The sequence below is a fragment of the Typopeltis vanoorti genome, chromosome 5 (assembly GCF_054136105.1).
Source record: "Typopeltis vanoorti isolate ZY-2024b chromosome 5, IOZ_Tvanoo_1.0, whole genome shotgun sequence".
In the NCBI taxonomy this organism is placed as follows: Eukaryota; Metazoa; Arthropoda; class Arachnida; order Uropygi; family Thelyphonidae; genus Typopeltis; species Typopeltis vanoorti.
This window is the reverse complement of record NC_143553.1, coordinates 93,029,298-93,043,093: the sequence shown is the minus strand read 5'-3', so window position 1 is coordinate 93,043,093 and position 13,796 is coordinate 93,029,298. Positions and strand designations below refer to the sequence as shown.

At 35.6% G+C, this 13,796-nt stretch overlaps 1 protein-coding gene across 2 annotated transcripts in view; it reads left to right on the top strand.

The window, feature by feature from the left end:
* The window catches only part of Pomp (proteasome maturation protein), a 120,884-nt gene that overhangs the window by 48,024 nt on the left and 59,064 nt on the right, over positions 1-13,796 (top strand). For both annotated transcript variants that reach the window (XM_090392611.1, XM_090392612.1), the window contains exon 3: positions 4,149-4,209. In XM_090392611.1, coding sequence (XP_090248737.1) covers positions 4,149-4,209 — 61 coding nt within the window. The remainder of the gene's footprint in view (positions 1-4,148; positions 4,210-13,796) is intronic.

The following is a 13,796-nucleotide window of genomic DNA, read 5'->3' as shown; positions in this document are numbered from 1 at the left end:
AACATGTCCCAACTCTATATTAGCAGAGTTCAAGATTAGCACCTTCAACATAACAAGCATCAGTAAAAAGAAATTGAACTAGCAGAAGCCAAATCGACATAATAGGTGTTACCAAAACAAAGAAGACAAAAACATGTGAGAGTCTTCTAAACAAAATAAGAAATATTATGTAATGATCAGGGAAAAGAAGTAGCTACAGTATTCAACACTAAATAAAAGGATAATTTTTGAATAGTGGTAAACATCAAATAGATGATATGGGCAAATATTAGAATGGGGAACTGGATCATGAGATTTATTTGTGCCTATGATCCCATAGAAGTTTCTGGTTCCATAGAAATGGAGCCAGAAAAAAAAGGGAAAGTTAGTACTTTTCTTGGAGATCTAAACAGTAGAGCAGGAAATAATATCAGACATAGAAACTGCTGGATTTCTGTTCAGTACATGATTACTAATACCATGTTCCAACATAAACATATGCACAAATTCACATGGAGAGAAAATGCAAGAAATAAGTGAAGTCTCATTGACTTTGTTATTATTGACAGCAATGTTTATCCACTAGTTCAGGACACAAGAGTATACAGAGTATTTTAAATAGCAAGTGATCACCATTTAGTTTTGAGCAGTATAAAATTGAATTTATTGAAAAGAAGTATGTGTAAGAAAGTTTTAAAACAAATCAAAGTTGAGCATCTTTCAGGGTTAAATTGTAGGCTTAAATAAACAAATATTATTCAAGAAAAAATGGAAAGAGTTTGAAAATATTAATTTGGTCATCCAGAGAAACATGTAGGGTTGACTTATGAAGTTAAAGAGGCAGTGAAGGAAAAGAACAAAGCGCATCGAAAGTTCCTAAAAAGTAAGCTTGTGCTCTTAGAGAATACAGAGAAAAATGTAAGAAGGTAAAGCACTATGTAAAGCTAGCTTAAAGTCATGAGATGACTTGTAAGAACATAAAAAATAAGTATGAGGAAGATAGCAGAATATTCTGGAGGCTATTCAAAGGCTTTGAGATAGAGAGAAAGTATTGTAAAAGGAATAAGATGATAAGACAAGGCAAGGATGCACATAATCGCTACTCTTATTCATCATCTATATGGATCACATTATGAAAGAAGGTGATATTAAACTTGATATTAGAATTCGAGGTATCATACTTAGTTCTTTGCTTTATTCATATGATGTATTGAACCACCTTCTTGTCCTCCTTTCTTATTTTCTTTTTTGCTCTACAGCAGTCTTCTCCACAGTTTTCCCCAAAGGCTATAACCTCCATTTGGACAAGAAAATGTACAGAAAATATCAACAGGTCCCCTTTCTTTTTTTTTCTTTCTTACCTACTTTCCTTTCCTCTGCATGTTACCAATATCCATAGATTTAGCAACCTTCCATATATGGGATTGATTTAAAAAAAAAAAAAAAAGGGGGAAAAAAAATATCCAGGGTGTTAGGAGAATGGCAAGGATTAGCTGGTATTCTATTGTTGTGAACAGTTTTTGTTAGATCATTACTGACTGCAGAAAGCTCAGCATTTCTTCTGACTCAATCGCTAGAATTACAGAAGCAAAACCAGTTTGAGTTGTGGCCATCGAATTTGAAGATTACTCTACAGTTGGAGATTCAGACTCCATGAAATGAAGTTTCAGAGATAAATGATCCATATAGGTATGTGGCTTTCAGAAGTTGGAGAGTAATAAATACAGCAAATGATTTGTCACAAAGTAAGGAAATTTTATGCCAGATCAGATCATAAGGAGAGGATTCTAGGTTAGGTCCTAGAATTCCAATACAGCCTCTTACCACCTAGTGTCCAAGTTCGTTTTGATTGATGCTGAGTTTTGCCTTCAGCTGTGATTTTTCATCTTTGAACTTTAGTGAAAATGTTCTGCTTTGATATTTGGTTTAATGTAGCAACAGTGATTGACCATTGTCAGAGCTTAGTTTCTAGCTGTTTAAAAAAAAAAAAAACAGCTAATTTGAATATATGATTACCTTTTAACATGGTTTTTATTTATTTTGCTTTGTAAGTGACCATCCTTGCATCTGTAGTTAAAAAAAAAAATAGATGGGAGCAGCTTACGTCGATTGAGCTAGCCACTTAGAAAAAAGGCAAGCATTGGTGTGGAATACCCTCCTCATATTCCAAAATATCATGATGATAATGATTTTCCTTTTAAGTCCAAAGAAGATACTGAAAAAAAAAAAAGTCCTTAAAAACTGGTTATCAATCATTTCTAAATCTGTGTTTGTATCCAATGCCAAGGAAACGTGCTTGTTGGATCTTAATGAAAAAAAAAAAATTAAAATTAACACTGCACATTAGCTTGCCTTAATTTTGTGCTACTTTCCAATGTAATTTTGGAAATCATACTACAGACTTAATTTTCGAAAAAATTAAGTCTGTGGTATGATTTGAACCTACAGCGTATTATGGTTTGAGAGCAGATATTCAATCTATCAGGCCAGTGATTGAGGATCCATGTTAAAAATTTGTCATTTCAATTTTGATATTTGAAATATTTGAAATATTTGTTCCATTTATAATGTCAAAATTAACTCAAAAATGTTCTTATAGTACATAAGCCATAAAAGAGTTAGATGTTTCATAAGGTATCCCCCATTCAATAGAGCACTCTGAACAACATAAATTTGTTGCATACATCATGATTATTCTTCTGAAAATGAAAATATTGACAAAAATTCAATTGAACTATTTCAAATTATGTTGTATTATCAAGAATCTGCTACAAATGTAATGTTTATTCATTTATATGCGTATACTGTACAGTAAGTTTAGTCAAGACTGAAATAAGTTCACAACTGGTTTATGAATGATTTGAAATAATTCCTCTCTTACTGTATGGACTTTGATGAATCTAAATATCACAAAATTGTAATAAGAATCTCTTATTACAATGTAAGAGTAATTTCAAGTTTCATTCCACTTGGGCCATTTTAATTGCAAAAGACAAAACTAAATTATTCGCAGTAAATTATTGTGATAAGGGATATAAATTAAGTATATACAAGCATGCTGTCATGAAATACCCTTTTGATGGTCTGCAATCATTCTTAATTTTGGGATTAATAGTAATAAGCATTAATACTGGTTTAATTAGTATATCTAATATTGTTTTTATGTGTGTTTATTTCTCTTTGCAACAGCATTATCATAATACACATTATTGCATGGGATGTTCTTGCAGCCTTTTTTTTTTTTTTAACATCCATGAATGTTCTTCATCTGTAATTAAATTAAACTTGTCCAGAAATTATATTTTTCTCTAATCCTTTATCCAAAACTAAGCAAAGAAAGTCCACAACCAGGCTGTTTGTATGTAGAGGCTAATGACTTAACATCAGTTGTCTTAGTATTCTATAATTCAAAGCACATATACACACATTTTCACATGTATATAATGCTATGCATTATGGAAGGGGTCACTATCCACGCTGTTCCAACCTGTATTGAGATCTCATCAGTGGGAGAAGAGACAATAGGCATTAATTCAACCAAGGTTCAATTAATGTGAAACTGGTCTGAGTAGTGACCTTCCCATAATACATAGCATTATACATGTCTGATAGGAAGTGTGCTTTTCATTGTAGGATGCTAAGGCAATTGAGATAAGTCGTCAGCATCAATATGCAAGTTCACTCAGATAAAGGATTAAACAAGAATATAATTTTTTTGGCAAGTTTAATTTGTAACCAAGTAAAAAAGAACATTCTGCATTCGTTATAGTTGGCTGCTCTAACCTCAAAGCTTTTGAGCATGTAAACAATAGCTGTTCATCACTGATTTTCATTCCACTCCTAAGGTCAGTTTGATACACAGTCTTGTCATTTATTGTAGCTACTTCTGTTGTTGCAGAATAAATTTTTTTGCAGGTCCCAGAATTTTAATTTCTAATTTTCTCTTGTCTGCCCAGTCCATGTTTCAGCTGTAGGGTCTGCATGGCAATCCTTATGTGCACTCTGATGATGCTGTTGACAGTAACAAAAATTAGCTATATCAGATGAACTAACATTGATTATTATCATCATCAACAACCCAACAAGAAATTACTTTTAATTAATCATTCAGTATTTGAATTGACTGAGGCATAATTTTATTGTTTATTAATAAAATGAATTACTTCTAGATTTGGTAGCATAAGGTCTGCATTATCACTGTCTCATCCTCTTGAGGCCTCTGAAAAGAGGGTAAGTGTCTAATACTTCCTTTACTTAAATCATTCACAATAATGATGCAGTCAACTCTCACCATATCAAACTCATAGGGGCTACAGGAATAGTTTGTTATAGTGATGGTAGACTGTAATGTACTCTCATGATATTAGGTAAAAGCTATACTTATGTCATTATTGTTTTAATCCTTCTCTTTTTCTCTGTCCTGCCTTCTGTACTATGTTAATAATCAATCATGAAAGTAAGTTAACTGTAATCAGTTTATTGTTTAGTTAGCATATATTACTTTCATGCCCATGATAGTGTATTGACATCAAAATCATTACCAAGGATTGAGCCCAATCTGTAAAATCAGTATATGTACTGATTTTTTTATAGCTTTGGCTGAGTACGTAATAAGTTATACTTATTATAAGAGTTTACAACAACTTAGTTTAGTATTAAAATGTACTGGATTGAGGACAATTAGTTGATTTGTTGATTCAGTAATTTTCTTTCAAGCTCATCATAGCATCTAAAAATGTTTCCTGCTTTATCTATATCACTGGCTGAGTGGTAGAGGTTTCATTGTCAGGGTTAGTAGAAGTAAAAATGTGACTGGATAGAGTAACAGCTCTAGTTCTGTCATAGGTAATGTTTCTCACATCTTCCTGTATATATATGTAGTTCAATAGATTTTTCTGTCATACCAAAAATGGTATATTAGAATTACACCAATGTTGGTAAACCTGTATATTTTAAGCTGTCATTTATTTTATTTTAACAAAAGCATGGAATGGAGTTAGAGGAGTGAAATAAATGTGGAGTTTATATAGCGCAAGATCACCTTACTTACTGGAGGCCTGGGATTCACATAAAAAGCATATACTAGGAATAATTAAGTATATATGCGTAATTGTTTAAGTAAGAGCGGCTGTAAATGTTGTACACTACCGATATTATTAGTGTGGGGTTTTTTTCCTTGCTTAAACTAAATACGAAAACGTTAATATTAGACCTAGTAACCTGCAGAGAAAAAAAAAAAAAAATGGCGGCGGCATTGTCATTCCATGATTTTAATTTGGATTTCAGTCGGTTCGTTAAGTGTGAGGTCTGTTATATGTATTCCTTCGATTACATAAATGATTTGTGGATGTTTAGTGCGGATGGAAGAAGGGTGTGTGTGCGAAATGTGACCTGAACGAGGAATTGATGAATGCTAATATGAAGTTGATGACAGAAAGTGCTAGTACCGATTGTGTCGTGAGTGCACGTTTGAAAGAGAAGGATGGTGAGGAAGACAGGCGAAAAAATGTTAAAAAATCAGGAAAAAAGAAAAAGAGCGATTTGACAACCGTAACGGATATTAAAAGGGACGAAAGTGAGGCAGAAAGAAACGAAATTGAGAGAACGAATGAAAGTAGAAATGGCGTGATGCAGAAATCGCAAGTAAAAAAAAATCGAAAGAATGAATGATAGCGAAAAAAGAATGACTGATGGCGAAAGTTGGACGCATGTTGGAATGAAAGTACTGAACCAAAGAAAGAAGAATGACAGTAAAAGTGAGAAGAATGATAGCGAAAGTTGGACGCATGTTAGTCCGAAAGTACGGAAACAAAGAAAGATATGTGAGAGTGAAAGTGAGAAGAATGATAATGAAAGTTGGATGTATGTTGGTCCGAAAGTACGGAAACAAAGAAGGATGAATGAGAGGAAAAGTGAGAAGAGGGGGTCGAGAGTTAGAAAGTTAGAAAGATTTAATGATAGAGTGAATGTGTTGCGAGGTTCGGAAGGTGAATTGGATTGGATGAAGCAAGAAATGAAATGGATGCGGAATGAAATTAAGAGAATTCAGGTCAAAACTATTAAAATAAATCATGATGGCATGAAAGAGTTAACAAAATATGAGCGAGTGGCGTTGTATGGCGACTCCATTATTAAAGGTGTGCTAGAGGATAAAATGCACAATGTATGTTTTCCAGGCGGTAAAATGAGTAGAGTGATTGAGGCATTGAATATGAGGTGGGAACGAGCAAAAGAGTTAATTGTATTAATTGGTACAAATGATTTGAGAGAGAACAAAGAGCATGTCAAAATGAATGTCAGGAGACTGCTTGGAAAGATAAATGAGAATAGTGCGACAGGAAGGGTGGTCAGTGTGTTGCCTAGGTATGATTGTGGTGAAATGAGGCGGAGAGCAAGGATTATGAATGATATTCTGGCTGAAATGTGTGAGGAGATGGGAGTACAGTTTGTTAATGTGTGGAATGAGTTTCAGGGACGAAGTGAGCTGTATGGGAGCGATGGACTGCATTTGAGTGGTTATGGTGTGAGTCGCTTGGAGAGACTGCTGCTGGAAAGTGGAGAAGTGAATAGAGAGAATGAATCAGATCGAGAGGGGAGTGATGTGGAAGAGTAGGACAGGAGAGATTGAAGGAGTGTAAATGAATGGGGAAGTGAGTGGTATGAGTATAGAAAATGAGAGAATGGGTGTGCAAGAGGAGCAGGGAAACGGAGAGGCTCAGGGTGGACAGGGATACACAGCGTGAGAAAGGTGTATGCTCCAAGAGGAGGTGAGATCATGTGTAGGCAGGAAAGTAATGGGATGATCAGGGATCAAAAGGAAACAGATGGAATTGCAAAGGGTTCTAAAATGAAGAAGCAGAAAGGGAAATGGCCCCAGTCCAGCATGGAGAGATCACATCGAGTGAGTGGTATCAGTGGAACTAGCTCTAGATCCAGAAATGAGTTGTTGTGTTTGTATACCAATGCTAGAAGTATAAGAAACAAGGCGGATGAAATGGTTGCACTAATTGCGTCTGTGCACCCAGAGATTGTCGGAATAAGTGAGACATGGTTAGATGAGGATGACATCCTGACAGGAATAGAGATGGAAAGGTATGATGTGTTTCGTGAGGATAGAAGGGGTAAAAAGGGAGGGGGAGTGCTATTGATGATAGAGAAAGAGTTATGTCCATACAAGGTAGAGATGCAAGAGGGAAATGGGGCCAGTGGTTTTGAGGTAGTATGGTGTGAGATAGAGGCGAATAAAATCAAATACTTGGTGGGATTGTTATAGACCTGGTAATGTGGATGGTGGTGATAGTGAAATGTATAGTCAAATAAGCCAAGCAAATAAGAAAAGGGTGATCATTATGGGTGATTTTAATTATGGCAATATAGACTGGAATGAAGAGATAGCAACTGGAAGTAAAGAAAATGAGTTTCTTGAGTTTTTGAGGGATAACTACCTCAGACAGTATGTTACAGGGCACAAGAGGATTAAGGGTCTTGGATTTGGTCATCTCATCGGAGGATGTAATTATCAATGAGGTATCAAATCATCCACCAATTGGTGAAAGTGACCATGACGTAATTACTTAGGTGGTTGCCAGCAGTGCAAGGACCCCTGCGAAAAAAGGGTATATGTGGAACTACAAGGGGGGTGATTATGAACAGCTCAGGAGACAGCTTGCAGGTGTAGCATGGAATGAGGAGTTAGCTGGAAAAGAGATCAATGCAGCTTGGGGGATTTTCAAAAAATATTTAGTGGATGCAATGTCTAAATGTATACCATGGGTGAGAAGGTTAAATAAGGTAGGTATGAGATGGATGAATAAAGAGATTAAGCATGCAATACAGAGAAAAAGGGCATTGTGGAGGCAGCATAAGAGAAGTGGAAGTAACCAATTTCATGAGGTCTACAAAGACCAGGCAAGGAGGGTGACTTGGTTGGTGAGAGTAGCTAAAGAGAGGTATGAACAGCAGTTAGCTAATGAAGCTAAAAAGAATCCTAGGGAGTTCTTTCGATATGTAGCCAGCAAAAGAAAGAATGATTATGGAAGGATGACATTGATTGGAGGAAAGGGTATAAAGACAGCTGTTGCAGAATGTGTGGTGGAGATACTTAATGAGCAGTTCATAAAGATCTTTCAATCTTGTGAATGTGACTTCATGGAGAGATTAAGAGCAGTTGATGATGGGGAGGAGAGACTGACTGTAAGTGAGCAAGAGGTATTTGGGGAGTTGAGTAAACTAGATGTAAATAAGGCTGTGGGACTTGATAATATATCACCGCGCATTCCGAAGGAATGTGCCAGAGAGTTGACACCTGCCTTGACATATTTTTTTAATACGAGTCTTGCACTCGGTCAAGTCCCTAAAGAGTGGAAGGAGGGCAAGATTGTGCCACTTCATAAAGGAGGTGATCGAACTCAAGCATCAAACTATAGGCCTATCTGTGTGTCAGGTGTTCTGGTTAAGTTGTTGGAGAAGCTTGTGAGAACTAGGATCCAGAGTTGGGTTGACAACAATGGTATAATTTTTGATGGACAGCATGGATTTGCTAAAGGGAGGTCGTGTTTTAGTAATCTACTTACCTATTACAATAAAGTGACTGCTTCCTTGGACAGAGGAGAAGGATACACAGTAATATACTTGGATTTCGCAAAAGCTTTTGATAGAGTACCTCATGATAAGTTGACAGTCAAACTAGAGCAGATGGTGTTGGATATTAGATTAGTGCATTGGATTGGAGACTGGCTATCTGATAGGTATCAACAAGTTGTGTAAGGGGGTGCAATATCCAGGAAAAGGAAAGTCACTAGTGGAATGCCTCAGGGATCTGTTTTAGGGCCATTACTATTTAACTTGTATATTAATGATATTGGCGAAGATTTGGATGGAGATATTCATTTGTTTGCAGATGATGCAAAGTTGGGACGAACCATAAAGAGTAGTGAAGATGTTGTGGCCTTGCAAGAAGACTTGAATAAATTGAGTGATTGGGCAAGCAAATGGGGGATGTGAGTTCAATGTTGCAAAATGTAAGGTTTTAAAATTTGGAAAACAAAGATGGGATGCAGAATTTATGCTTGGTGAGAATATATTGTTGGAAGTAGAGGAAATAAGAGATCTGGGAGTGATAGTGGATCAGGATCTAAAATTTAGGGGACACATCGCCAAAATTGTGAAGACAACACAAAGACTTCTGGGAATGATGAGGAGGACACTGACGTGTAGAAGTAGGGAGATTCTTGTTCCATTGTATAAGGCTTTGATTAGGCCACACATGGACTATTGTGCCCAGATTTGGTCACCTGGTTTTCAGAAGGATGAAGAGATGTTGGAAAGAGTCCAAAGGAAACTGACTAAGGTAGTTTCTGACCTCTGGAATGTCGAGTATGAGGAAAGATTGAAAAGATGTAATTTGCAGAGTCTAGTGGAGAGAAGGAAGAGGGGAGATATGATAGAGACCTACAAGTTGGTAAGTGGTTGTTATAGGATCAATGGTGGAGAAGTTCTACAGAGAATAGTGGGAGATCAGGGGAGAACCAGAGGTCATCCCTGGAAACTGTATAAAGAGGGTGTGAGTAGGGGAGTGAGAGGCAGGTTTTTTTCGTGCAGAGTTGTGAATGATTGGAACGCCTTGCCTGAGAGTGTGGTGTCTACAAGGAGTTTGAATGTGTTTAAGACCTGGTATGATGAGATGTGTGTGAGATAAAAGGACCTCCTAGATGAGTCTTTGACTCCATGAGGTCTTGTTTAATAATAATAATAATAATAATATTTCCCGAGAATTTTGGCTGACTTTGGAGAAATGGAGCTGATATATGGAAGAGAAATAAAATCTTTTACATCACTATTATCTTCAATACAGTGAGCAGGTGGATTAAACAGGAGCTTATTAATAGTCTGTTTACAAATAGATCACCAAAGAACTAAAGTTTCTTCTAACAACCTTTCAGAAGAATCTTTAGTTCTTTGGTGATCTCTTTGTTTTCAATGAGGAGGGAAAGACTATGTTTACCTAATGTAGAAATGATGCAAAGTTTTAGGGGTGGATGAGGGGTGCATTCTTAGTGAGTAGAGTGATTAGTGAGTGGAATGCATTGCTTGAAACTGGTGAGTGCAGAAACTGAAATGGATTCAAGGCAGTGCTCAGTCTTTTGACATGAGAGAGTATAGTCCTTCCATGATTGGTCCTTTGACTCCATGGAGGTCATATAATAATAATGATGAGGAGAAGGTTGCACATGAAGATATCAGTTGGTATGGGTGGATTGTCTGTAAATAGAAATCTTCGATTTTTCTGACACATGTAACTTTGACATCCAGGAACAGGATAGAACCATTAATTTCTAACTACATTCTTAGGTGTTAATTGTTGAGATGGTTCAGGAACGTTTTTAGGGAAACTGGACCATGGCTCCAAATCATGAAATCATCATCTGTATATGAAAACATATTCCATAATCATGGTTTCAATGGCAAGGAATTAATTAGCTTTTTCTAAATACATTTGGAAAGATTTCTAAATACATATTCTCCAATATAGAAGACAGTTGTTACCCATGGCCAAACCAAAGTTATGTTTGAAAGTAGTGTTTTTAAATAGGAAATAACTAGAATTTATGCAATGGTCCAGTAGTTGCATAACTTTTTTAGATAACTTATCTTTTAAAAGAATTAATAGCTCTTCTGTAGACACATTAGTAAAAAAGGAAGTAACATCAAATTGGCCATAATTTTATCTTTTAGAAGATATATGTCTTTAATAATTAGTGTACTGGATTGAATTCTTGATGGAGGTGTTTGAACCTCTTAAACTTTTTAAAACTTTTACCAAATGTTTTGAAAGCTCATATGTGGGAGATTCAATGCCCTTCACAATGGGTATTAGTGGAGTGTTTTTATTATGTATTTTAGTGACCGTATAGTTGAGGAATAAGAGGATAAGTGAATGTAGAGATAATCTTAAATTGCTAGAAAATTCTGTAGTAGTTCTGAAGAGATTGTTGGTACAGTTGGTGGAGTTCATGAGTTGGATCTCTTTCAAGAATCAAAAGTATCTGTCTGCCATAATTGTGGCATTTTGTTGTTATATTCTTCAGTATCTAAGATAATAATTGTTTCCTTTATCTGCTGGGAGAATTATAATATCCTTATTTTTCTGCAAGTCAATCTGAATTATGGATTAGTTGTTGTATAATTTTAGCTAGATATTTTGACAGTAAATACCTTGGAGAGTTGATTCCATCCTCTATTGGGCGTAATTCTAGACAAGCTAAACGCATTTATCATAAAACATCTCTCTCTCTCTTTTACGTGAAAGAATACGTCATACAAGACTTACTTTAAGCTAAATAGACTCAAAATGCTATGAGTTTTTCACAGACATCTCTAATACCGTGGATAAAGATATTTGGCAAGTTCTAGATAATATGATTTACACTGATAAAACCTTCAGAAATAGCAAACGAACACAAATCGAGAAATTTAATCATTTGTATAATAATCTTATTGAGTCAAAACCTTCTATAGCGGACAACAAAGTGATCGTTAACCAATCTAAGCACATACTAACTAAACCCGAGACTGCTATTCTCAGAAAAGCTTCAATTTCGCCTTAACACCCACTGTAATACCTAAAGTAGATTTCATCTGCAATTTAGAGAAGGCAATATCACTACTACCACAACTTGCAACTAATGACCTTAAATTGCAAAGCAGCGTAATCCTCTTGTCTCCTTCAAGTCTCCTCACACCAACGTCACCCCTATGGAAAAAAGGACGCTACTCAACTTGAAGAACAACAAAGACATCATCATACTTAAGGCGGACAAAGGAAACAGCACTGTCATCTTAAACACAAAAGATTATGAAGACAAACTCAGTAATCTTTTATCGGATGCATCTGTCTATAATGTACTTAACACAGATCCTATGCTAAAAAACCATAACGATACCAATGAATTATTACGTCAGATGACAAACTGGCCTACAGATCTAATTAAAAAGTTAAAATCTATGCATCCTCTAACTCCTAGACTATGCGGCGTTCCAAAAGTACATAAGGATGGCTCCTCATTACACCCAATAGTGATGGAATCAACTCTCCAACGTATTTACTGTCAAAATATCTAGCTAAAATTCTACAACAGCACATCCATAATTCAGATACTTATATTAAAAACTCTCAACATTTTATAGAAAAATTAAAAAAACATCTCTACCTCTGGAAATGATATACTTGTCAGCCTTGATGTCACTTCCCTGTTTACCAACATTCCACAGGTTGAAGTTATCAACATCTTAGACAATTTATTCCCACAAGACGTCTCCTCATTGTTTAGCCACTGTCTATCTTCTTACTATTTCGTATGGAAGAAAACAATTAACCGGATTGGCCATGGGCAGCCCCCTCTCGTGCTGACTTATTTATGGAAGATCTTGAAAGTAAAATCTTATCTCAAATTAATCCAAAACTTAAGGCTTAATTCAGATTTGTTGATGGCATCTTTATCATTTGGAACCACAAAAAGGAAGAGCTATTAGATTACCTAAACAAAATCAATATGTTCCACCATACTATCAAATTCACACTAGATCTTGAAAAGGACAAACAACTACCATTCTTAGACATCATAATAAAGAAAAAAGAAAATAACAGTATCAACTTATCAGTTTATAGAAAACCAACAAATACTGGACGTTATCTAAACTTTAGCTCATCACACCACATCTCCCAAAAACTCAGCATTATTCATATGCTAAAGAAAAGAGCTATACAATTCACCACAGACCATAATGATCTACAAGAAGAATTAAATAAAATATCAAATGATCTACTCCTAAATGGCTATCCTAGAGGACTTGTTAACAAGATTCTCTTTTCTGATATACCACAAAGACAACATCATGACACTCAATATATATCTACTATAACTATTCCATACGTTGGTACCATCTCCAAAAAACTAGCTTGCCTCCTAAAACCACACAATATTAGAGTGACCTTCAAACCAGTTGAAACTATCCAGAAATTTCTAAGATCACCAAAAGATTTTAATCCTTTCTACAAACATGCAGGAGTTTATAATATCCCTTGTTTCTGTGGTCTAAGTTACATTGGTCAGATGTCTAGAGGCTTCGAAGTGAGGCAAAAGGAACACATTAGCTATGTTAGAAACAACAGACAAGATATTTCTGGCCTTTCTTCCCACTTCTCTACAACCAACCACATTATTGAATGGAATAAAAATCTTATGCCATATATAGAAGAAAACTACCATTCCAGAATCTTCACAGAAGCTGCTACAGTCGCCCGTTCCACAAATAACCTCAACAGGAACCAAGGTTTAATCCTACGATATATATAGAAGACTTTCATTAGATCAATAAACACACAAGAAATGACCTTCAGTGCAAACTACAAAATGCATCTCAACAAGTAACTCAGCACTGCTTTGAATCTGCACTCTGATTTTTAATTTTATGAATAGTCATATGGCTACAACTGTATAGTATGAACTATTGCTAATAATTTCTCTTTTCTTTGTGTTTTAAACTTTAAGTTACCTTTTACCCCTGATGATGTTAGGTCAAACGACTTACGAAATTTGTCGGGTCTTTTATTAATTCATTGTGTTTTACATAGCTTTTTAAAAAATGTGGTCCAATTATCGGAATATGGCATGTGAAGTAAATCATGTATCTGCGACATGCGTATTGCTTCACGCGCACTACTATTTTGTTATTGAAATTGAATTGTCAGTTAACGTTTAGCTTGTAATTTTCATTTCTTTGCTTTCCTGATTGTACCCTGATGAAGTCGACAGCAC